Source organism: Trachypithecus francoisi, unplaced genomic scaffold, assembly GCF_009764315.1.
Source record: "Trachypithecus francoisi isolate TF-2019V2 unplaced genomic scaffold, Tfra_2.0 Lachesis_group2, whole genome shotgun sequence".
Taxonomy (NCBI): Eukaryota; Metazoa; Chordata; class Mammalia; order Primates; family Cercopithecidae; genus Trachypithecus; species Trachypithecus francoisi.
This window is the reverse complement of record NW_022681465.1, coordinates 78588960-78616505: the sequence shown is the minus strand read 5'-3', so window position 1 is coordinate 78616505 and position 27546 is coordinate 78588960. Positions and strand designations below refer to the sequence as shown.

The window sequence follows — 27546 nt, the reverse complement described above, 5'->3', positions numbered from 1 at the left end:
ATAAAAACTGATAGAACTGAAAGGGGAAATGGAGACAGGCAAAATCATTGTTTAGTATGTTAATATCCTTTTCTCAAGAACTGTGAGACCAACCACTCATAAAATCAGTAAGGATATGGAAGATTTGAACAACATTGTTAATTGAGTAAATTTGACCAAACTGACTACTACAGAACATTCTAATAAATAATAGTAGAAAAACACATTTTATTGAGTGAATATAGAACATTCACTGAGACAGACCATATTCTTGGCAATGAAGTGATTCTCCATAAATTAGAGTAAGGTGTAAAACTCAAAGATAATTAAATATATGATAGTAATATAATTGATTGGTAGCCAAATAATCCTAAAGTAGTTAATTTGTAAGTACTTTCTAAGTCTGAATTGTTTAAAAAACAAAGTCCAAACAAAAGTAACACATTATAAGTAAAATGTACATATTGTAAGTAACACTTAAGATCTGGGTTTTATTGCTTGTATTTCAAGTGTTCTCAAAATTTCAAGTCAATAAGTTTTCCTTATAAAAGAATTACTCTGATTATGTCATACATTTATAAGACATGCTCCCTATTTGATTAGACAAAAATCTAAATCTTAAGAATTGTAATTCGCTTAAGTGTGAAAGTTAGGAAATTAAATTATGCTAATATTCATCCACAATTAATAAATTATTAAACTCACACTAAATCTAATGTTTTGAAGCCTGGAAATTGGTACTTCCATTAATGGAGTAATTTAAATTCCTATTAAGGTTGAGTTCACTTACAAAAACTAAGTAAAATAAAGATTACTTTATAATTGATACACCCAGGAGGTTGTTCTGAGGGAGTCACCCAGGGTAAGTGCCAGTTCCTGTTAATACCTAAAAGAGTGTCTATCAGCTCTCCAAGCACCTTGTGAGATTGGGAGGGAGAGCATATGGTAGCACCATCATTGGCCCCCTAATGCTTCCACTCTTGTCCGAATTATAGCACATGCCACTGAATAGGGACCCTGCCTCAAATCTTACTTGCCTCTTTTCCAAACTGTGTGTATACTAGTTTCAGTCATATTTAAGCAGAGAGGGAGCAAGGTCTATTTAAGATTTTGAACCACAGATTATAGATTTATATCCTGGCACTATCATTTACTAGCTGTGCAATATGGGGAAGTTGTTAATCTCTCTGTGCATCAGCTTCTTTACCTTTTTATGTTGACAATGATACTACCTAATTCATAGAGTCACTATGAGGCTTAATTAATATTTTTAAGAGCTTAGAATAGCTTGTGGCTCCACAGTAAACAGTGTGTTTGCTAAAAATATCGTGGTGTTACCTAAAACCTTTCAAAGGTTTCTTATTGTCCTCAGGGAGAAAGTCTATACTCTTGAATTTGACTTTCAAAATACCAACTTATCTTTCAAACCTCATCTCTGTATACCTAAGCTATTAGGACTTAAGTTTCTGGAAAACTCCCTTACATGTCTTTTTACTGAAGAAATTTACTTTGGCTAGAATGTATTTCTTTGGCTTTCTTCATAAGTCCTAGTCTTCTTATAAGTCTTAGTTCAGTTACCACTTCCTCCCTGGAGCCTTCCCTAGCCTCTAAAGCTGTGATACATCCTCAAAGACAACGTTTTTTGTTTGTTTGTTTGTTTGTCTTTTTGTTTTACTCATATGACTAGACTTTAGGCTATTTAAGAAATTACTTTTTGTGTATCGTTGTAATCTATATGCATAGCATATGAGTTCAATATATATTTATTCAAAAAAAGAAAAAATGAATAATCAATGAATGGGTCATACAGCAGCTGTATTATAAAAACATAGATCACATTTCCTCCACTGTGACCTCATTAGCTAGCTAGATGGTTGTCTGGGACCAAAAATATCCATGAGAGAAAAACAAAGATATAAACCTGGCTGGTGATTTTATTTTGAACAGTTACAAAGGTAATATAAGTTAGTCACAGGCCAACTTGGTGATCTGTTCAAGACATACCCTGTCTCCACCTCTCAGCTAGTCGTAAAGCTGTTAAGCAAATTGTTTCAGTTCTCTGACTCCCAGTTACTCGGTAGGATTGTTCTTGACTTTCTCGCAGCTGGTTGAGGCCATGTGACATTTTGGCCAAAAAGTTATAAGAAGTGAAATATATCACTTCTGAGTGTGATTGTTTAAAACCCTACAGAGCTATCTATTTCCCTGTCAAAATGACTGGCAGTGGTCATGATGGAAGCTGCTTAGTCAGTCTACATCCAAGTATGAGATGACAAGAAGCAGGACCGCTACCCACCTATGATGGTTATATAGTGGGAGTGATACATTAACATTTGCTGTAAGAAGTTACTAAGATATTTTACCCTGCATGATAACATTCTCAATACTGAAAAAAAAAAATTGTCTTCAAGAAACTATTAACAACTCACAGACTACATACTGGAGCATGTTGATCAACATTTCTAAAAACTCTGGGAAAACACTCGAAGGAAACTCCCAAATTCTATGAAATCTTTGATTATTTTGGAGGCTCAAGTCTGTAACAATAACATTCTTTGCATGACTGAGCTATGAGGAAACTATTTTGATTGTTTATTTGGAAAAAATGAACTTTTAAAAATCATATAATTTAGGAGAATATGTTTCTAGAATAACTATTATAAAATTATAACAAATTTAAGTTGTAGTTCTTAAGCTGAAGCATTTGCTTTTCATGTCAAATAATAACTGAACAAAATAAATTATCATCTAGAGATTTATAATAGGTAGACAGGAAAATAATTAATCTGATATGTTTGGTCTTGCAAGTTGAGTAAGATACATTGCCAATTTGGAAAAGTTCTATCTTGAATTTAGTCATCTCCTTAATTGCTTTTATTTTTTATACAAATGTTTTGGGTTTTTTTCAGTTTTGAAAGGCAGAAAATAAATGATATAGCAATTAATAAAAAGATGAAATTAATGGTTCTCCAACTAAGGGGTCAATCATAATGGTTTCCTCAACCTCAATACTCCATTCTTCAGTTCAAGGGACAATGGAATTTTTAGCAGCCCAAGTCTCTGAAAAGGGCACTTCCTTGATCCTATGCTAAGGTTCCATTGTGTGTGAGTGTGTGTGTGTGTCTGTGTGTGTGTCTGTGTGTGTGTGTGTGCCTGTTTGGTGATAAGGAAATTATATTTGTTTTCTCTCAGTTATAAAAAAAAAAATGACTAACATATTTTGCTGACACTCTGTTAGCAAATCTTCTGGTGGGAAATGTGACAAAAGAGGAGGATGAGGAAAAAATTCTGCTTCTATAAAGGTAAAAGTGATTTTAAAAATGCATAGTATTAGCCAGAATTGGTTTTCTTGGAACACAGACAAAGGAATTGATTTCCTAAGAGTATGAATTACAGCTGGGATCCTTTGACCTCTCACTTCTTAGAAAATAGGTATTATTACCTAACCGAAATTCTGGTTAATTTCACTGCCTGCTTTTTCTCCCCAAAACAAGAGTAATAACAGCAGTGACAATAAAAACACCATCAATAAACAGTTCTACTATTGAAGAGATATTTTACAACAGCTTTTGGTGGAAAGAATGCATTAGTTTTTCAAACAGAATCTATCAATACATGGATTCTCTGATAATAGCCACAACAGACACAGGTGTTGGAAGTGACTCCATGCTGAAATAGATGCTGGGGGGTACAAGTAAATGAATAATATACTCATGGAAAATGTGAAGACAAGTGAAGCATTTTCAGTAAATGTTTTCAGAACTACAGGATAACTGATTTGCTGTTGGTCACGCAACTGCCTGAATGCAAGCAGTTTCTTGATAATGTTAGATATTTCTAACCGTTGATTTAGCAATTGTGATACATTTTCTGGTTAAGAGTCTCCTACAAGGGCATCCATACTACAAGAAAAAGAGAGAGAGAGGAACTAGGTCCACTTTTTGTTAAGTTCTCTGACTAAATACAGAGTTTATAAGACTGCCTATAAAATTAAAATACATTGTTCTTTCTTCCTAAAAACGAACAAAAAAAACCCATTTAGGGATCTTTCAAAAGTGTGTATGATTTGAATGCAAATGAATGCCTCATATTATATTCTAGCATAAGGAAGTTATTTTGCAATCTCAAAAGAGTATTAATATTATTTTAATTTTTTTTGTTGTTTTTAAAACTCAAGAAATCTCACATTTTAGTAAAGCATGGTTTCTAACAGCCCTTTTTTATTTCAACTGACTAATCAAAGGACTGTAATCATCTGGCCAAAACATCACTATTCCCCACTCCAGCTCTCTTAGAAGTCTTTCTAAATAGATTGTAGAGGTCTTTCCAGTGGACCAAAATGTATCTTTAGAGCCATTCTTGAAATATTATATTCAATAATTCACAATAGATGGAAATTCACACACACTTGTTATGATTATTTATTTCCTTTTCTAATTCCTCGACAAAAACACAAATTCTCTTTTAGCAGTGGTTATTATTCATCTTTATATCAGATAGCACAGCTCAGCATATGGTATGCATATGGCCAATTAATATATGATTAAATTCTATATTTGATATTACAAAGATATGAAATTTTCACATGAGGATCTCTCGTTTTTATTTTGTATAGCTAGTATACAATTACATATGCAAAGTTTAACTGGTTGTATAAAATCATACATCTAAGAAATGTAGTACTAAACAGAGTTCTTCAAAAATTTCAGCATGTTACCACATGTGCTCACTAAGATTTTTTCACAAGAAGTCATAGGCTTATCTAATTTCAAGCCATTGAAAATTTCTGAAATATATGAAATAATGATTCAACTAAATCAGAAGAAGGGTGAAGGATTTAGTTGGTTAAGTTCCCAATAACACTTAGAAACAGTAAAACAATATTTGACATTAGGCAAATCCGGGTAATGTGGCAGCAGGAAGACTTCAGCAAAACCGTTAATTTTTTAAAAATTTTTATTGCTTACTGGTGCCTCCTTTCTCCTCTGCCAGTCATTCCAAACTCATCACATTCTGGTTGAACCTTCCGCTCATATAAATGCACACTCTCTCCCTCAGGCTGTGATGCTCATATTCATGTACCTATCCTTTCCGTATAAAGAACTACTTTCAGCTACCTGTCAACCAATAGCCTGCTAACATGTTATCTAGTAATAGCTTGAAGTATATTTGACATTTTCTAGGATACTCTTGAAGATGATAAAGATCTTGAAACATAAATTAATCATTTTCAATAGTGAAATTTTAGTTATTAATATCACAATTCCCAAGAAATGTTTGAGAGCAGAAAACTGGTCACTTAGAACTTCCAGAATTCATTACTCATAACCTAGCAGTCAAGAGAGTGAATGCATATACTACCTTGCAATCTATACATCATCTAATATTATTCTAAAGTCAGTGTTTATGTGACCCTAAAATATTACAAATCTAGAAGTTCTTCAATAACTCTTTCCCAACACATTGGTAATTACTGGTACTCCCTGGTAATTACTGGTATTACAAAGTTGTCTTGCTTCTACAACAAATATGTGTCAGGAGAAGAAAAATAAGTGACCTTTACTAGATTAAAGATTATCCACAGCTACATTTCTCTAAATTTCGGTCTAGATAAAAATGAGAAAATATGTTTTAATTGTACAGTATTGTTAAAACCTATGAATTTGAATGTTTGTGATTCATTGCCAGTTAACTGAAAGGAGTTGTTCTGGACATTTACCCTTCTCCTTAGTATCATCCAAAATGAGTATTTTCACACAATGGAGAACCACTTCCCACACTAAGAAACTGTCACACTCACAAAGCTAGTTGATCTCCCAAGCATTACTGCTAGGTACTGTTAGGTAGTTATAGTTCTTGGATTCTAAATTTAAAAGCACATTTTACCACAATCCAGATTCTACTGTTTTAATCTCAGCTACGATGCAGAATATTGAGGAAGGAAAAAATTTCATTATTTCATAGATTCTGTGAAAGAATCAGTGAATTAATTTGACAAGCTAATTCTATCTTATGTAAATATGCTCTTTAAACTTTCAGTTTTAGAGTTCACAAAGCACTTTCATATGAATTTTCCATTTGATTATCATTCACATTTTTTAAATATGAGAAAAAATGTCTGAAAATGACTTGCACAAGATACTCCTGACTCTCATTTCAGAATTCTGAATTCCCCCGTTCTCAACTCACATCTCCACACACACAAAAAAGAGCAAATTGAAATAACAGATTATTGTAAATATTCCCACCTATAAACAATCTCAATGGGAAATCCTTTCTGATCCCACTACTCCTGACTTAGATAGGACTGTATCAAAATAGCTACCATTATCTGGAGCCCTGAGAACAGTCTCCAGAATCCTTACTCAATGTCTACTTTCACTTTAAAATGTAATAAGAAAAAGAATTTAGCTGTCTTAAAAAAATGGTCTAAATGGCAGACTTAACTCAAAATAGCCACCAGAATTATATAACCAACCAAATGTATTTCCTTTTCACACTAAGACAAGACTCATCTGATACAAAATCTAAATTGCACAGATCAGCAAGACAGAAAGAGAAGTCAAAGCAGGTCTTTCTCAGCCATTACCTGGTGCAATTGAAGGGCTCTAATTTTATTTACTCTTGGGCTTTCATAATACAGTTATAATGCCTCATAAGTTGACTTTCTGTGACAACTGATGATATACTTGAAAAAGCATGTCTATATTTAAATCAGTCATTCTTTTGAAATAATGCAGGCATAATCTTGTTTTCCAAAGTATTTTAAATTAGTAAGAACACCTTTGACATTGAATCAGACTAAAGTGAAAGACTGGTTTATTAGAAACTGATAGTAAAAAAGCAGCTATTTTCAATTTTTCATTAGATAAGTATATTTAACATTTTCATCAGAGAGTAATTTCACCTAGTTATTTGTAACAATAAAATATTATTGGATGTCACTGTACCCTTTTCCAATGTCTATCATGTATCACCACACCTTTCTTGTTTGTAGATAGGTGCACTATATACAAGACCAACTAAAGTGACTCGTTCAACTGAGATAATTATTAGGATAATTAAAGTAATACATGCTTATTATAAAACACTCTGGCAATTAAACCAGACTTCAAGTTTAAACCAGAAGCACATCACAAATTGTGTCTCCAACTTTCATAAACCAGTATTAGCAACTTTCACTCTAATAGCACATGAGTGAGTCTAAAATAGCAGTAGCCATAATATATATGGTATCTGCATGCACAACGAAAGGAAAAACTAAGACATCTATTCGGAAACTGGATAAATGTAAGGCTAAATGTCCTTTGTCCTAAATTAACCTGATTCATCTGCTGCTTCAGTTGGTATATTTTGGGGAGAAGTAATGCATAATAAGGGCCAGGCACACTGGCTCATGCTTGTAATCTAAGTGTTTTGGGAGGCTGAGGTGGGAGGATAGCTTGAGGCCAGGAGTTCCAGACCAGGCAGGGCAATATAGCAAACCCTGTCTGTACAAAATAAAAATTTTTTTAATTAACCAAGAGTGGTGGCATGCACCTGTAATACCAATTGTGTTGGAAGATCCCTTGAGCTTAGGAGTTCAAGGTTGCAGTGAGCTATAATGCCACCACTGCTCTTTAGCTTGGGCAAAAGAGCAAGACCCTATCTCTAAAAAAAGAGTAAGGCATAACAGTACTTATAATTCTTTCGATATTTGACAAGGTAATAAGCATAATAAAGGGATAATAATTAAACCCTTTTTGAGATTTTTATATTCTAAATTCATAGAAACATTCATAATATAACTTAAATTTCTATAAACTTTTTAGTTTCAAAGTGTATGTTCAACAATAACATCTCATGTGAACCTTAGATTCTATGAAATTGAACAAAAAATCACCATTATCCCCATACTGTCAATGACGAAGTTGATTAATTTTTCCATGATTTCTAAATTCCCTTGGAATATTTCCCAGACTTTGCCACTTGGAAGGGCATATAGTTTCAAACTTAGATAAGAAAGCGGCCATATTTAGTGTGCTTTTCCTAGAACCTCTCTTCTACTCCTTAGCACACACTCATATATAATATCTTTCTCTCGGTTTTGTTGTTTACACCATAAATGCTTGTAACACTGGATTCAAGACATTGTTGTTTTATTTATTGGTTTGTTTAATTACATGTTTTATTTTCCTACTGAATTGAAATTCCTTTGAGGGAATAACTGAAGTCATTTAGCAAGTATTTTAGAGCCCGATTATTTCCCCAACACTATGCTAGGAGCTGAAGATGCAGGAAAGTCATGATACCTGCCCTTTTGGAATCTAATACATAGCTGTAAAGGCACAGATTTAGAGAGATTACAAAAGTGATGAATGCTACAAAGCAGAAGCACAAGGAGCTATTCCAGATCCATTATAGATAGAACTAATTGTATCTGAAAGATTAGTTGATTCTACCTGAAGGAAGCAATGCTTAAAAAAAAAAAAAATGAGATGGATAATCTGAAACTGTTGAAAGGAATGAAGTTCTAGAAAACATGAACACATATTTTCATGAACATGAAACAAAGGATTTGAAATGTAGTATTTGGCAAACTAAAGAGGTTCAACATAGTTACAGAATAATGAAATAGAGTTTCTCAGGTTGAGAGAGTTTGGCCAGAAACAAATTTCAAAGGGCCTTGAATATTGCATTGTATGTTGAGAGTAATGAAACATTACAGAAATATTTTCAGCAGGTGGGTAATATTGTAATAGTTACTCTTCAAAACTACCACTTTTGAGTTCCTGAGAAGGCAAGCAAGGGTCAATTTTAAAATACAGTTATGAATTGAGAATAGAAATCCAAATGACAGACAAGGTGGCTTGGACTAGGATGGTGATGAGGGGATCAAGTGAAGAAGTTACAGGATTCCAACTACACTCAGGAAGTAGTAGAATCAGTAGGACTTGCTTATTTCTTAGAAATTAAAAGAGAAGGAGAAGAATACTTTTTAGATTTCTGACTTGAGCAATAGGAAATTAGGGAAAAGGAGAAGATTTAAAGAAAAAATGAACCTACTGAGCTTGAGGAGCTCATGAGACATCTTTGTAGGATGTCACTGAGTCATGTGGACACTGAGGCAACTAGGTATATATAATTTAGAAACTTGGATATCTATCTGATTATTATCAACATATAGCCATGGAATTATACAAAAACTTGCAAAGCAAGAAAACAGATTGGGACAAGGATCAGGCATTAAGAAAGTTGAATGTTTTAATCTTAAAATGGGAAGCATGAACATTTCAAATCGGATCTTATATTCTGATATTTAACAGAGATTTCCATGTCAAAAGCACTGAGATGATACAGATCTGCCATGGGGCACTGACCAAAGAACATGCATAAAATTAAGCCTTACCTCTAACATATGTATATATACACCATGCACACCCTGTTAAAACTTTTTGTTGTCTTCGAGCCGGGCGCAGAGTCTCACGCCTGCAATCCCAGCATTTGGGGAGGCCAAGGTGGGTGGATCACCTGAAGTCAGGAGTTCAAGACCAGCCTGGCCAACATGGTGAAACCCTGTCTTTACTAAAACTACAAAAATTAGCCACGCATGTTGGCTGCACCTGTAATCCCAGCTACTCAGGAGGCTGAGACAGGAGAATCACTTGAACCTAGGAGGCGGAGGTTGCATGAGCCTAGATGGAACCAACTACCCGCTAGCCTGGGTTACACAGCAGTTGCCTTGACTTAACATTTCATTTCCACATAGAACTCATTACATTGTATGTTAAAACTTCAGCATATCTGTTAAGCTATCACATTAAAAAGTACATAATACTGAAAACAATTATCTCACAATACTAATAATTGTTTAGAGAAGAAACTTAAAACTCTGTTTAATTGGAGAAGAAAGTATAGTTAGAAATCATTTTACATATGTGAATATCCACAGTCATCTCTTTTTTTTTCAAGAAATGAACTAGCCAAGCAAACAGATGATTCTAGGAGAGTGTAAATGAGTAATTTCAAAGAAAACAGTTTGGCATTTTAGAAGATAGAACCTTAAAGTAACAACCAATAGAGGACACCTAGTGGTCTTTAGCAGAATCAATATTTGCTTGCAGAACGTATCAGGCAATTCATACACATGCAATAATGTTGGTGTTAGTAGATGTGCTAATTTCAGAAACATGTCATCATAAATATTATATTTATAAATATTACAGAAATACCCATTTAAATATTTCAGACAACTTCCACATGCTTCATTTCATTTGAACTTCACAACTGTTTGATTGTTTGTGGGCAATCAAAATCACGTAAGTCACTTTATGTGATTTTTCCCTAGATTACATAGAAAATAATGTCAAAGTTGAAATATACACTAATTTCTGTTATAGAATCCATTCCATACGATCATAAAAATTGAAACTTCCAATATAATTCATATTTAAAATTATAAAACACTGCAAATAGAATTCATAGAAGGCCTTGTCATATTTCATTAACTGATACAAACATTTTTTGACAGCAAGAGTACTTGGTAAAGATAAACCTTTTCTTAGCTATCTAAAAAAGTACTGTGTTTGACACTGACTACATACAAAAAAATGCAAGGAAGTGATAAAACTGTTTTCTAGCTAGTGTTGTTAGCTCTATCCACAGTGGCCTCCAATCTCCTTCATTCTGTAGCACGCTAAAATGTAAATCTCCTGCCTAAAATGCATCAATGGCACCTTTTGAGTAAGTCCATCATTAGCACAAATTCTGGTCTACATCTCCAAACTCAATCTGGGAATCTGCATCTACTGCACTAGGCTGCTTGTATCTCGCGTCTTCTGGAATGCACTCATCTGCCTGGCCCACTTGTTCAGCCTGGTAATCTATACCCCAGATTCAAAATTCAGTTCAGTATGTTTGAAGGCCTCATCTTATGCAAAAGCAATTGTGTCGTTCACTCCCTTATTTGTGCCACTACTTCCCACACCATCTGTGATTATTTGCTCACATCTGCTTTTCTTACAATATTGGCATCAGTCTTCTATCCTTATTTGCAGCATCTCCACATACAGATTACTCAGTAAATGCTTGGGAGTGAAGAACGGATACTCTCTTATTATTATTTAACGAATTTAGAACATGGGAGATTGCCAGTATTTAGTGGATAAGCATGCTCTGATTATTTATTGTGTTTATAACCCTGCACTAATATACAAAAAGATTCAAGAGCAAAATTTGACACTGATTGTTCCCTATGATGTCTATGTCTGGCAGAAGGAAAGGAAAATATGTGTAATAAAGCATCAGTAACCAAATTATCATGAACAAATACATGTAGAGCCAGGAGAAATTTTCATTGTAAAGGTATTGACTGTCACAGTAGAGTGCATCAATGCAGAATACTTTCTGGAAATGAGTTGAAGTCTGATTTTTTTCCTTTTTTTTTTTTTTTTTTGATGGAGTTTCGCTCTTGTCGCCCACACTGGACTGCAATGGCACGATCGTAGCTCACTGCAACCTCCGCCTCCTGGGTTCAAGCTGTTCTCCTGCCTCAGCCTCCCGAGAAGATGGGATTACAGGCGCCCACCACCATGCCCGGCTAATTTATATATGTGTGTGTGTGTGTGTGTGTGTGTGTGTGTGTGTGTGTGTGTATACATATATTTTTTTTAGTAGAGACAGGGTTTCACCATGTTGGCCAGGCTGGTCTCAAACTCCTGACCTCAGGTGATCCACTGCACCCGGCCTTAAGTCTGATTTTTAAAGGAGTGATAGAAAAAAAGAAAAAAAAAAAAAAAAGGCTTTCCAAATCAGAGATGTAGCAGGAATAAAATTATAGAAGCAGAAAGAATCATTTCCTGCAAGCAGCACTGTAAAACTGAAACACAAACAAACAGGAAAGAGTTGGGTGCAAATATGAAGTGACAATGGTAAGACCAGGGAAGAATGTGCTGGAGAGCTCTGAAGGCACAGAAAGGAAACACAGATTTGATGTGATAAGCAATATGGAGGTTCTCTAAGTTCTAGTACAGGGCAGGTTTGGGAAAATTCTGCTGTTTGTTTATGGCAAGTCTTAGAATCCTATGTGTTTTCTAAAATATAAAAGTAGAATATGTATTGTATAATTATAGATAGGCAATTTATAGTAAGAGTTAGTTTCTACTCTACACCAATTTGAATGCTAAAATTAACCAAAGACAGAAACTGTAATCTGCATTAACTCCCTATGGAATAAAATTCCTTATCACTGCTCTGTTGGTATACATAATTTGTATATAAAACTATCTCTAAGCCAGTATAAAAATCTAATATTGGTTTCAAGACAAGCATTGAAATGTTCAAGACACATTATTCATCTGAAATTGCTATAGATATGTAAGATCAAAACCATAGGCCTTCTTTCCTGTCCCAAAATGTATTTAATTAATTGTATTATGTCCCAGTTCTATACAAGGGAGATTGGGGAGATGGGAAATGATGAATAGAAAGTAAAATCTTATAGCTATATATTCCAAAGCCATAGTTATTATATAATGATGCATTTCCCACTTTTTAAAATTAAGAAGAATTTATGCTTTATCTATGACATTAAGTCTTACAAAGAGATAATCATCACAGAGTAGCATTTCTATTTGCAATTAATATTTCCTAAACCTCTAAAAAATTTTGAAGGTCATCTCCTGTTGATAAAATGACTGACATCAGCAGCTGTAAAGGAACTCTTCACCTTCACAAACTGAATAATCTCCCATTCGCTAAGCTCTTAATCTACTCTTTATCTCTTCAGTGGCTTGTGATTGTCACATATTCCCTTTAATTTCTAGGGATTTCCTCACCGTATGTCTCTTTTAGGAGGATCACACGGAATTTGTTCCCCTTGTTATAGGTTATGAAATAGCAGTCTGGCTTGGATCACTGTCTTATTTATTATATTTAATAATAACAACAATGACAATGCTGATTCAAATAATAGTTTTTTAAACCCAAATGTAAAAATGGGAAAGATTCACCTCAGTTTTCTAGCTACTACATGAAAAGAAATTTCTGGCTTGATTTATCTAAATTGTCTCTGATTTTTACCTCACCTGGCAATATATACAAAGTTTCAGTGTAATGTCACAGAAAGCTATTTTTATATCCCAAATCTATTGATCTTATAACTGACTCATGAAAACAACTTCCCTCCTCACTTCTTAACACCATGTGTTTCATAAATTAGTTGCTCAAATCAGCTATTTCCTCCTGTATTAACTACTAATTCAGCTTTAGTATTGATAATAACATAAGCACAAAATTTTAAAGCTTCTGTATCTGATTCATAATATTTTTCTAATTTATTTGGCATCAGGGCTTCTTGTTGTTTTTCAGTTGAACTAATTCAATCCAGAAAAAAAAAAAAAAAAAAAAATGTATCGTTGAAGATGGAAGCAGCTTCCTATAGGCAGCAGCTTTCCTCAGGAATGATTCATTTAGAACAGTGGCAGCTTCCAGACTTCACACATTACTTCCCCAAATTTGCTGAATTTAGCATTAGCCAGCTTGGTACTAAAACACTCAGAACCAAAGACATGTGGGTGAACTCATATCTTCCTCTGCATTCTTATTGCAAAAGCTCACAGAGCTACTTTTTCTGATTTATTTGTTTTATGTCTACTTGTAAACACATCCTGGTGGCATTTACAAAAATCAGGTAGAGAGATTTCTAGTTTTGGAATCATTCAAATTTCTTGGTGATTATGGTTAGAAACATGTAGGTGATGGAAAGATGAATTTATATTACATTCTGGATTATGACTCTGTTTCTTCCCTGTTGAACAGGATTACTAACGGGCATTAAATACCCAAGATAATATTGTATGGGGTATCATATAATCAAGAAAACATTCTTCACCTAAATAGGCTTATGGTTCATTTATTACCAAGCTCATTTATTTATAAGAAACATGTTGCCAACTCACACCTCTAGCCTGAATGTGCTTGGTTACCAAATGTCTGTAGGTGCATGCTAAATTGCATTTTACAATAATGGTAGCAGTGAGCTGGTGTTCCTAAATTTTATCACGACATCTTTAAAACACATCATGTTACACAGATCTAGGTGCCTGTGATTACCGCCAGAAGCCAAAGGACACTGGTGTTAAGGAGTATACTCTTCCATGACCACATGGCCTGCCATTTTATGTGATAGGATGCCATCTGTTCATCCTGCTGCCATTCTCTAGTAACTGGGCTAAAACCACAAGATATTAAAAATAGTCACATTGCTACTGTATTTTTAATTGACTGGATATTTATATCAGTGACTTTCCTCTCACAGGATATTTGTTAAAATATTTTTCTGTGGCCTTGTTTCAAGAGGTACTATTCAATCAACTCTGTTGCATTGCATGGCCCACAGTCTTACCTTAGAAAAGTTCCCTATAATTTCTTAGACAGTCTATAAAATGGTAGAATATTAAGATATTTATAACTAAAGCAGTATATGTCATAGTAAGAACCTATATAGTTTTGCAGTTAAGAGCACTGGCTCGTAAGTCTGATTGCCAAGTTTGGAATCCCAGCTCCACTTCTTACTAGTTCTATGAATCTGGACAAGTTACCTTGTTGTATTTAATTGTTCTCATCTGTAAAATGATGACAATAATTATATTTACATCATTGTGTTGTTAGGAAGATTCAGTGAGCTAATATATGTAAAGAATCAAACATACTAGTTGACATGTAATAAGCCTTCAATAAATATTGCAATTATTAGCAAGAATCATCTTGGTTTGGTATTAATCTCAAATTAGCATAAAAAAGCTTTGAGAACTGAACATTTCTTCCATTTTAGATGGAATGTGCTATGTAGAGAAAAATTACAAGATGAATCTGATTTCTCAAATGTGCTTCATTTGATTTTAAATATATCCCATATCTATATTTTAAGAATGATCCATTTTTATGCCTTTTTATCAGTGTGTTATGCAGTGTTTTATTATTGCATGTCATTTCCTGAAATCCTGTGAACCAAAATGTAACTATCAAGCACATACAAAAACACTGCTACCGCCTCACAGAAATCAAACAGAACTTCCATTTTATGACATATTTAAAAGCATAATTTATCTTGAAACTGCTAAAAAGTATTTCTGTAAGGGACGAAGCAATAATCTATAGCCAGTTTATGACTTCATATGACTCTCATTAGTGTTGGTTTAGGTATTTTACAAGTCTTTCAGACTCTTACGTTTATGAAGACAATAAAATTCAGGTTATAATTAATAGAAAAAGACTTAGGAAGAAAAGGAAGTCAAAATGGTTAATATGCATACTTTGAAGACAGGGATATAAACTCCTTTTCTTGATGATAGTTTACGTCAGATCTTTGGTAACTCCAGTTGGCTGAGTCCTCTCAGGTTTCACCCACTGTCTAACAACAACATATGCCCTATTCAGCAAAATATGGGCCATGATTGGTCAGATTCACACCATTTATTCACTATACTCTTTGTGTTTTCTATGTACTCATGTCCCTCTTGAATATGTTATTTTTTAGTATTATGAAATGAACTAATAGGGAGAAATTATAAGTTACTATAGGCAAGGCATAACAATGAGCAAAATTAATACGCTAAAATCAAAGCCGTTATATATACAACTTGGAAATAAAGAAACAATCTATTTTACCCAAGCATGAATTCAATGAAACTTCAATATTAGAGGAGACAAAAACCACACTATCTCATAGAGCTAATGATGTGCCAGATTAGCAATCAGACCCTACACATCTTTATCAAAGACGGTACCAGGCCGGGCGCGGTGGCTCACGCCTGTAATCCCAGCACTTTGGGAGGCCGAGGCGGGCGGATCAAGAGGTCAGGAGATCGAGACCATCCTGGCAAACACGGTGAAACCCCGTCTCTACTAAAAATACAAAAAAAAAAAAAAAAAATTGGCCGGGTGTGGTGGCGGGCACCTGTAGTCCCAGCTTGTCTGGAGGCTGAGGCAGGAGAATGGTGTGAACCCGGGCGGCGGCGGAGCTTGCAATGAGCCGAGATCGCACCACTGCACTCCAGCCTGGGCTACACAGCGAGACTCCGTTTCAAAAAGAAAAAAAAAAAAAAAGACGGTACTTGATGTATTTATATTAAGTTTAACAAAAACCAAGGTGGGAGAGGGGTTGTACTGATCAGGATAATAATTGTTGATTAAAGTGCATTTATTTTAAAATATAATAAATTGGCATAAAATGATCGCTATTTTTTTCAGTTCATTCAAATCCATTATTTGATCATGTATTTTAGGAATACAATATATCACTTATGCATGGAAAAGAGGAGTCAAATACATTTTTCTACTTGAATCTCATAAAACTCATTACGCATAGCAGAGTTGTTCATTGTAAAACAGCCATAATTAACAATTTCCTGATATAGATTTTAAAAAAGAAAAAGATGCATCTTACCTCTTCCCATTGATGTATGTATCTAATTAACCTTGAAAGTCGTAATAAACGCAAGAGACTGAGAATTTTTGTAAACCTCACAATGCGAAGTGCCCTGGCTGTCTTGTAAACTTCTGAATCCATTCCTTTTTCTACAATAAGAAAGATATAATCCACTGGGATGGATGAGATGAAGTCAACCACAAACCAGCTTTTTAAATAATTCATCTTGATCACTTTGGGGTCCAGGATGATTTCAGAACTGTCTTCGTTGACAGTTCCAGTCCTAAAATTCATGATCAGGTCCAGTAGGAAAACTGTATCTGATGCCACATTGAAAATAATCCATGGTGTTGTTGTTTGCTCTGTAAAGAATGTGATTCCAACTGGTATGATGACTAGATTTCCAACCATCATTATAAGCATTATTAAATCCCAATAAAACCTACAACAAATAAAAAAAATCAGATTTTAAGATGTAGAAAATAACGAGCCTATCCCCCCATGAAAAATTATTGCTGACATACAGTGAGATCAACAAGTAAAAGAACAAAGAAATTGTTTTATTTTTTTAAAAAAAGTAATTCCTTAAATGGCTATATGTTTAAATCTAAGTAAAATTAATATATTCTTAAACCAAGGCATTATGATTATGAAATTCTAAAAATTATGTGATAGCAAGCATTATACAAATAAAATCAAGGACATATTTATTTAGTAAAAAGGCAAAAAAGCAACCTGCCTTATAATTAATACAAAATATAGACAGAAACTAGAAAGAAGTATAAGATTAGAAGATATGTAAGAAAGCCTTTGGGAAGGCTCTTTGAAGATGTTTTGAATTATTTTAGATGGTCAATTTACCAATCATAGATTAGAAAAATAAAATAAAATAAATAGGATACTCTAACAACTTTAATACTGCAAATTTATCTCAAGGAATACAGATTAGGTTTGCCATGGAATCTAGAATACCCTGGAGTTTTGCAGTACTCCCAATATTTTATGCTTTATTCTTCTTTTGCTTGAAATAAGAAAACTAATTTTGGTCTGATGCTAAGAACCGAACAGGTTCTACTCCATATTTGAAACTAGAATCTACATAAAATTTGCGTTTTTATTACTACTTTATTGAACAATTACTTTAAATATATTGTCACTACTTTTCCAAAAAAATTCTTTTTTTATTTCTTTGTTTTTGAGACACAGTCTCACTCCTATTGCCCAGGCTGGAGTGCAATGGCACGATCTCAGCTCACTCAAACCTCCGCCTCTCGAGTTCAAGTGATTCTCCTTCTCCCGCTTCAGCCTCCCGAGTAGCTGGCATTACAGGCATGCCACCATGCCCAGCTAAAAAAAATCTTTAACATTTCTAATTTAATTCTGAACATGCCTATGACTACTAGGTACCTTTTGAAATATTCTTTTGAGATAAGAATATTAAAATTGAGAGAAAACCAGGAACTTCATTCCTGGTTTATATAGCTCAACTAAATTCATTTGGCATAACTATAGTGTTATTTTTATAAGAGTTATTTCAGTCTGCTGACACTCCTATTAATCAAATATTTATAGCTGTTACAGTGTATACTTGTAAAAATGAAAAAAAAAAAAAACTAACACAACTGTATAATCATTAAATGTCTCCAGAAACATGAGTTACTTTTTTCTAGTCATAGGTATGTTATTTGAGCAGTTTTGTGTGAACAATATAAACTTCCATGATAAAAAATGTCTGTTCACCAAGATACTTTTGTTTTACATGAATATTCCTACTTAGACTATTTGAGTTACATTTTGGTGAGGTATACATGTGTATAAACCTTTCAAAGTTACTATCATCTATAATTATGACTGACTCCTGAAATAAAAGTTGTAGTTGAAGAAAAAACTATAATAGGCCCTATCTCCCCTGTCTCCAGCCTCAGGATGTTGTAAAGGATAAGCGTTTGTCATTTTGAAGATTTCACCAGTATTTCTGCCAAAACTTGCCTATAATTTTTGAAACAAGTGTACAAATACCCATGTCAGTCATACAACATGCACTGGCAGTTTAAACGAAATGGTTTTGTATCTTCTTCTCACAATGGAAATGCAAAATGTACCATTCAACACAATAAGGACAGAGGAGAGATGCAGAGGAGGAGCAATCTTGTAACAGCTATTTCACAAAGAAATGGCATCACTAAACTCTAAAATGAAACTGTGTGTATCCTGAGGATTTTTCACTTCTGGGCACTTCTATCAAGTCCCTTCTGTAAGTTTCTCTCTCTGCCCTCCCCTTCAAGGCCGTTGTTCCCCTGGGTGTCACACATAGCCCTTTTATCTTCTATTCTACACATTGCCCTTAAGAAATATTATACACCCATCCATGCATTTAATAATTAATTTGTAACTGATGACCCCAAAAGCTTTACCGTCAGTCCATTCCTATCTTCTAAGCCTCCTAATCCTCATAATCAGCAGCCTGTTAAATCTCTTTCCTGGCATATCTCACACTCATCTCAAACAGCATGCCTAAGCTCAAACTCATAATCTCCTCTCCCACATATATTCCTCACATATACCCTATCTCAGGGAATGGAACAACTAACTATATATGTGATTTGCAAGCCAGAAACCATGGAGCCATCCTAAATAACTCCTGGCCCTAAATCTACTCAAACCCATATCCAATCAATCACCAAGGCTGTTTAGTTCTCACACCTAAATGTATGTTGTATTCATCCATTTGCACTTTACGATTCCCAGTGCAGCTGTCCTCATTCAGAAAGTCTTACCAGCTATTTTATTTAGAGACAAGTCAATTAAATTCTTTTATTTTACATTTTCTAATCTGTTCAATGAAGATTATGATAGAACCAAATATACAGGGTTTTACAGATTAAATGAAACGATATATGCTAATCCCAGAGCCTGGCATATAATTGTGGCAAACAACGCCAGTGGCCTAGTCAGTACCCATTTACCCTTCCTCACTCACCATAAAAAATTCAATTTTGTGGGAAGCACCCAACAATCTAATGAAAAATACTCATTTCTACAGACATCTTTGCATTTCTGTGATTAAGATAGAAGTCTTTTTTTTTTTTTTTGAAGGAAAACTAATATCTCATCCTTCAGAGCAATAGAGATGAAAAGAAAGCACCATTCATTCTTCATTACAGTAATAATGCTTACCACACTATAGCTTTTTGCTAGCAATACTTAATATAGTCTGAAGCCATTAGATACCTCAATACCAGTAGGTTAAACCCTATAATATCTTTTTAAAGTAACATTGACTCTATTTTGCAGACAAAACCACAAGTGCTTTTTTTTTTTTTTTTTTTTTTTTTTTTTTGAGACGGAGTCTCGCTCTGTCGCCCAGGCTGGAGTACAGTGGCCGGATCTCAGCTCACTGCAAGCTCCGCCTCCCGGGTTCACGCCATTCTCCTGCCTCAGCCTCCCAAGTAGCTGGGACTACAGGCGCCCGCCACCTCACCCGGCTAGTTTTTTGTATTTTTTAGTAGAGACGGGGTTTCACCGTGTTAGCCAGGATGGTCTCGATCTCCCACAAGTGCTTTTATATGCTTACATAATATTGTCTTTAGTTAGCATGGATTCATTCCTTAGGTAACAAAAAAAAAAAAATACAATCATCACCTATTCTAGAGGTGCAATACACCTTCTTAAAAAAACAAATGGGTTCTTAAAAACTGACCTCATGAAAATCTCTTATCTAATTGCCCATGAGTCTTTCTTTCTAGCTCTTTACTCTCAAAATTTGTCTTAGATACCTAAGCTCCTTCTTTTCCTTAACTCTCAGTTTCTATGTATTGCACATTTTATTACCATATCATCTTTCCTATCCCCTCCTTCCATTCCCATTATTTCTCAGGTCTGGGCAGAGCCACCTTTCACTTAAAATTCCTCATGAGTCTCCCGTCTATTCTTTCTAATCAAGTCTCACCACTCCCGAAGCAACTTACCTATCAATCAATTTGCTAGGTCAACAACCAGCAATGACACTCTCAATTAAATGAAAACAACTTAGTCTGTTTGTCAAGGCACTCCATGATATTGCCTCCTCCTGCCTTTCCAGCCCCCTTTTTTAACAATTGAGGACAAACATCCCATATCTCAGGCAAGAGGGCACTTGCTCATGCTTTGCCCTCATGCCCACCTGGGTACACATACAAGAGATATGATTACTTCCATCCCAGCTATCTTTCTACCTAAGAGCATTCTACTTCTCCCTCAAATCCCATTCTGGCAATGAGTTTCTTAGATTTTTTGTGTTTTATTATTATTATTATTATTATTATTATTATTATTATTTTTGTTTTAGTAGACTTTATTTTCAGAATAGTTTTAGGTTCATGGAAAACTTGAGCTGAGTGTACAGAGATTTCTCATATAGCCCCTGCCCCTAGACATGTATAGTCCCTCCCCATTATCAACATCCCTCACCATAAAAAAAATTGTTCCAAATGATGAACCTACACTGATACCTCGTTATCACCCAGAGCCCACAGTTTACATTAGGATTCACTATTGGTGTACATTCTATGGTTTGGGCAAATACATAGTGACATGTATATATATATGAGTAGTTTCACTGCCCTAAAAATCACATGTTCTTTTCTTATTCATCCTTCCTTCCCCTCATTTGTTAGTTTGTTTGTTTGTTTGTTTGTTTGTTTGTTTTCCCACAACCTCCAGAGCGGCATATATTCTCAACATGCTTCCTAATTTATTTTTTAATTGTATGTGATTCTTCCATCATTACTGATTTAAGTTATTTAAAATTCAAAATTATTTATTCTCTTCTATTTATTTTCTGCTTTAAGACAGATAGCATCTAAAACAGCAAATTAAGAATATTTATTAATTGGATTTTTAATGAAAACATACACTTTAATGGGGGATATTTAAAGAAAACCTCTTATAATAAGCCAAAGAGCCATTAACAAAGTAAACAATGATTTCTTAATTTGTTCTGCATATAGATCTGGATTTTACTTATTGAAGGTTTTCATTTTTACAACAGAATACATTAAAATAAATAAAATAGGAAACAAAAAGGTTACAAATATGCTCTTAGGTTAGATATCTAAAAAAAAAAAGAGTTGTGTATTTGAGACGATTTTACATATCATATAATCTATCTACTTCTGTTCATCCTGTCCCAGATATTTGTAAAAGAACTTTGTTGGACTTTGAGGACAGACCAGAGTTAAAATCCTAGCTTCACGAACTGGATGATTTGGAGCAAGATATTTAGCTACCATAAACTTCCATTTTTTCTACTACCCTTAGAGTTACTCTGTGTGAGGACTACATGCAATAGTGTATGCACAATGTAGCATATAGAACCTGTATGAAGAGAAGCCACGACCCAAAAATAATAGCTTCAGAATTCTATCTTACACAGGAATCTCTGTGGTATCCTGAATAAAGTGCCAGTTCTCCGCAAAGCCTGACATTAACAATGATAGGACTCTTCACTTATTTCTCCTTCCTTATAATAAATCCCCATCAACTGAAGGGGGTGGAGAAAGAAACTGTTATGTAGAAACTTCCTTTCTCTGAAATACCAGCAAAGCAGAGAGGACACTCACTGGAAAACTAATGATAAGTACAGCAAAGTCATAATCTAGGTAACTATTTTACCTTTTTTACTGGAAATATAAAAAATAGGCTAAATAAAATAATATATTATCACTAATAAGTATAATATTAACTACTAATAAAATACTTTTCATAGGCCACTTATTTTTTATGTAGAGTGATGCACTCCCTACAGATTTTTAGAAGAAAGTGGCATTGTAGGCCGGGCGCGGTGGCTCAAGCCTGTATCCCAGCACTTTGGGAGGCCGAGACGGGCGGATCACAAGGTCAGAGATCGAGACCATCCTGGCTAACACGGTGAAACCCCGTCTCTACTAAAATACAAAAAAACTAGCCGGGCGAGATGGCGGGCGCCTGTAGTCCCAGCTACTCGGAGGCTGAGGCAGAGAATGGCGTAAACCGGGAGGCGGAGCTTGCAGTGAGCTGAGATCTGGCCACTGCACTCCAGTCCCGGCGACAGAGCGAGACTCCGCCTCAAAAAAAAAAAAAAAAAAAAAAAAAAAGAAAGTGGCATTGTAAAGATTAGTCCAGATATTAAATCAAGAAGAATTTCAATTGAGTCATACATTTTTTTCTCTACCCACATTCAACCCTCTAAGGCTTGTGGTAAGGAGAACTCCTCCTTTTTCCTAACAAGAACTTCCCACTCTTCTTAAGGCTCCCCAGCCCCAGTTGCTTACGTTATCTGCTCTACTTGAAACAGCCTGATGTCAGACATTTCTAACCTAAAGTTTTAATGAGATTTAAATAATTGCCATACTTTACTACTACTAAAGGTGCTTGTATTTACAATATTCTCTCTAAATATTGAATGAAAAATTCTTTTCTCCCCTCTCTGTGAAGAAATAAATATTTGTCAGTAAGCAGAATCAAATAAAAAGATTTCCAGTTAACTTTCTGACATGGTACCAGATTTACAGACGCTCCTATTTTATCTACAGTCGAAGTCAAATGATGTCATAAACCTGTCCCATCAACTCACACTTTAGATTCACTTCTAAAAGAAATAAATAGAATTCCCAAAAGATAAACACTTTGATAGCTTCTCATGAAATATAGCACTTCTTTGGCTGATACACAGCCATAGTGTGCTGTTTCTTTTTTTTTTTTTTTTTTTTTTTTTGAGGCGGAGTCTCGCTCTGTCGCCCGGACTGGAGTGCAGTAGCCGGATCTCAGCTCACTGCAAGCTCCGCCTCCCGGGTTCACACCATTCTCCTGCCTCAGCTTCCCGAGTAGCTGGGACTACAGGCGCCTGCCACCTCGCCCGGCTAGATTTTGTATTTTTTTTTTTAGTAGAGACGGGGTTTCACCGTGTTAGCCAGGATGGTCTCGATCTCCTGACCTCGTGATCCGCCCGTCTCGGCCTCCCAAAGTGCTGGGATTACAGGCTTGAGCCACCGCGCCCGGCCAGTGTGCTGTTTCTGTGAACTGTCATGGGTTTGAAAATCAGTGGTACTCTGGGAGATTAATAAACATCATTAGCTGCAGTAAAACAGTTTGGACCATTGTATTTAGAAGAATGGCCTCTTGATATCAATTATTTTATAAATATGAAACATGAATTGAGCACATGTTTGTAACAACTTATTTATAAATCTGCATAAATAAGCAAATAAATACCCAGCTGGATTTAATTTTTATAACAACAATAGTCCTCAAAATCATGTCCCAAATTTTATTTAAAACTGATTCAATGTTTAAAATCTAATAGCCTGATAATTGGGTACACATGTTTTGAAAACTAGCATAAAGTACCTTCTCTTAAATGCTAGGTCCTCTTCCCAGTCCTCTTAATACTAAGATTCACACTGGGATAGATATTTTGTAAAAGATAGATATTTAGAAACTTTGCAAAAAAGTTTCATTGGCCAGGTCTGCTACTTGGTCTAATGCCTTGACGTCTCACAAGGACAGATTTATTATCCATGGAGGGAGGGAAGGAAATATATTTTAAAAATACAGACTTATTGCGGCACTATTCACAATAGCAAAGACTTGGAATCAACCCAAATGTCCATCTGTGACAGACTGGATTAAGAAAATGTGGCACATATACACCATGGAATACTATGCAGCCATCAAAAAGGATGAGTTTGCGTCCTTTGTAGGGACATGGATGCAGCTGGAAACCATCATTCTTAGCAAACTATCACAAGAAGAGAAAACCAAACACCGCATGTTCTCACTCATAGGTGGGAACTGAACAATGAGATCACTTGGACTCGGGAAGGGGAACATCACACACTGGGGCCTATCATGGGGAGGGGGGAGGAGGGAGGGATTGCATTGGGGAGTTATACATGATATAAACGTTATGCACATGTACCCTAGAACTTAAAGTATAATAAAAAAGAAAAAAGAAAAAAAAAAAAAATACAGACAACTCAAACATAGGCAATTTGGAGTGGAAATATGCTAACTTTCTTAACATAGTAAACCCTTGCAAAATGATCCTATTTGAGGGAAAGTTTAGCCTAAGTTATGAATAAAAAAAAGTTAGACTATATTTAAAGGCATTTAGATGCCTTCCAATAAACTAGCAATTTATCCAATGAGAACATGAGATGTGTGGGTGATGCATTGTTTTAGTTACTCATGAAAATGGTTTATCAAATTAAGCTAATGAAATAGAAATTTAAACCTATGAAAGTATTAAGTTGTGTACCAATCCAAACAAAAGTAAACATGTTTTGTCTATTTCCCCCTTCTCCTGAAACTGTATTTTTTATTGTGTGTTAACCTTTTGTCAATATTAAAAATTTTGTATTGCTTCACATACTCTTCTTTGTGGAATTTTACAACTATAGCTGCTCACCTCTCCTACTTGAAACTCTCTCAAATCTTTGATTTCTATGATTCTACATTATAATAATTCCTCACTCAGGCCGGGCGCGGTGGCTCAAGCCTGTAATCCCAGCACTTTGGGAGGCCGAGACGGGCGGATCATGAGGTCAGGAGATCGAGACCATCCTGGCTAACACGGTGAAACCCCGTCTCTACTAAAAAAATACAAAAAACTAGCTGGGCGCGGTGGTGGGCGCCTGTAGTCCCAGCTACTCGGGAGGCTCAGGCAGGAGAATGGCGTAAACCCGGGAGGCGGAGCTTGTAGTGAGCTGAGATCCAGCCACTGCACTCCAGCCTGGGCAATAGAGCGAGACTCCGTCTCAAAAAAAAATAAAAATAAAAATAATTCCTCACTCATATTTCTGTATTACCATAAACTCATTTTTCTCAATTCTTATCTGACTCCTACACATTAACAATGCACATGACTCAATTCTACCTAACTTCTTCCTTCTATTCACTCTCTCCTTCATGCTCACCAACTTGCACAGGTTTAACTAATATGTTAATATAAATGGTTCTCAAATCGATTGCTGGCTTTAACCTCTATGATGAAGTTAGGCATTGTATAGTTAGTGGCTTCCAAATTTCCCGATAGAACAGTCATCTCACTAGACTTAAATCTAGACTAATTAATCTTCTAGTCTCAAAATAATTCACCTGATATTTTTATTTCTGTTCATTATAGTGTGCTTTTTTTCTTTTATCCATCCACTATGCATAAAACTTCAGAATTGTCCCTGACTCCTCTCTCTGCCCAGCTCTGGCATTTGGTTACCTGCCCAGCTCTATATCTCCCCTAATACAAGTTTTCAAATTCAGCTTTTCATTTTGTTCCATTGTCATCATCCTGGATGAAGTTCTTACATCATTATGTTTTGTAATTTTCCTGTTTCTATCTGCCCTAGTAAATTGCCTCCTATTTATATCCACTAGAATTTCCTATTGCTTACAAAATGAAATGTAACCATTAAAATCCTCTTTAGTATGCCCCAATTCGGTGTCTTGAATTTTTTCACATACGCAGTCCCAAGCTAAATTAAAAAGACTCTTTTTCAGAGTCATCATCTTTGCCATCCCCCACCCCAAAATGACAACTGGGATTTCCTTTTCCTAAACCCAAACTCAACCTCTACATTGCCTGATATTACTTCAACAGTCGAATAAATTCCAGTTCCTTCACAGAACTCCCTTTCACCTGATCTCCATCCCAGTTGGAGTTGATCTCCTCTTGTCCCAAATGCCTATCCTAATTTCTCTACATGATTTTCAGCATCTGAGCACATCTACTACTGAACAGTGAATACTCTGCCATAATATGATGTCAACAATAATTTGATAAAGACTGCTTAATAAACAGTCTCCAAAAATACTGCTTTAGCCCTTATTTCTAGCCAAATTAAATGCCAATCATCTTTAAATTGCCTAGCAAATGTTATACATACTGCTGATTTCCCAATGATCAAATTTCAAATTAGCATCTGTGTTAATGTGGGTTTATTATAGCATTACATAATTCCAGTTAAAAATAAATATGATCATCTGTTCTTCTGGATGATTTCAAAATTAATCAGGTACAAGCCTTTATTTATCCTCAAATGGTAGAATTATGATGCATGTTTTTAAACTGTTTTAATCTTCTTGTTTTAGACAACAGGAACAAAGATATCATTCAAGAGGACTTACATTGTGTCACTCAAAATCATTTCAAATGAAGGCCACAAGTTTCACTTTGCAGAATCCAAACATCTGTTCCCCCCTAAATATAACCCATGAATTATATTTCTGTAAGTCTATATCTTTTATTAAAGGATACAGACTGGAACAGAACTCCCTGGGTATTAAGAACATCTATCCTGCAGCATTCTGTCTTTATAATGTCACGTAGATTTTCCATTTAAAAAATCCTTAATTTAAATTATTTAGAAATAATGTATAAAATAGCTCCCGGTGTTTAAATTTAGACCTCTTCAAGAAGTTTAATCTAAAACTACTCCTTAACTTCTAAGTATTTTCATTTGATGAACAATTGAGTGGTTTTTAAATTTCATTTCCTGCTTCTAAGTCTTAACAATTTATTCCTCTAAGGAAAGCAAAAGTACTGTCAGTGGTCATGTCATTCTCAACAAAAATGTGTTCTAGTACCATTCACTCTTGTATACAATTCAGTAAACTGAGGTCTATGTTTTAGCTGTTTCTAAAGAAGGACAAAAATAATATCGGCAGTTGGTTATCTTACTGATAAGACAATCCTATGACATACATATTGAAGATATTTTATTTTGAATGTCTTCATTCAAAAGTCACACAGTCAACTGAATGACTGTGAGTTACAGACAGCTTTATATTTACTCACATACTTTCATCCAGCCACTGTGAAATTATGAAAAGAAAATAGTGATTGAATTATTTTCTGTCTAATTACATGGCTAAGTTAAAGTTTATTCAAGTTTGGAGTTTTAATTTCTGATCGATTCTTCCCTTATTGCTATTGTAATCCTCCCACCACATTGCATATTTTCAAATCATCCAGTTTATTTTTCCTCTTGCTGATAATATAAGTCACCTCCCTGTGTTTCTTGTTACTCTACAGATGTCAAAGAATCTTTATCCTCTTTATTAATACGTAAGTTGCCAATACCATACATATCATTGAGATTATTTTTCCAGTTTGCAGGTGTGATGGACAGTACAAAATCAAACAT

At 34.9% G+C, this 27546-nt stretch overlaps 1 protein-coding gene across 1 annotated transcript in view; it reads right to left on the bottom strand.

The window, feature by feature from the left end:
* Positions 1-27546, bottom strand: part of HCN1 (hyperpolarization activated cyclic nucleotide gated potassium channel 1) — a 437668-nt gene that overhangs the window by 372956 nt on the left and 37166 nt on the right. The window contains exon 2 of the mRNA XM_033179509.1: positions 16406-16829. Coding sequence (XP_033035400.1) covers positions 16406-16829 — 424 coding nt within the window. The remainder of the gene's footprint in view (positions 1-16405; positions 16830-27546) is intronic.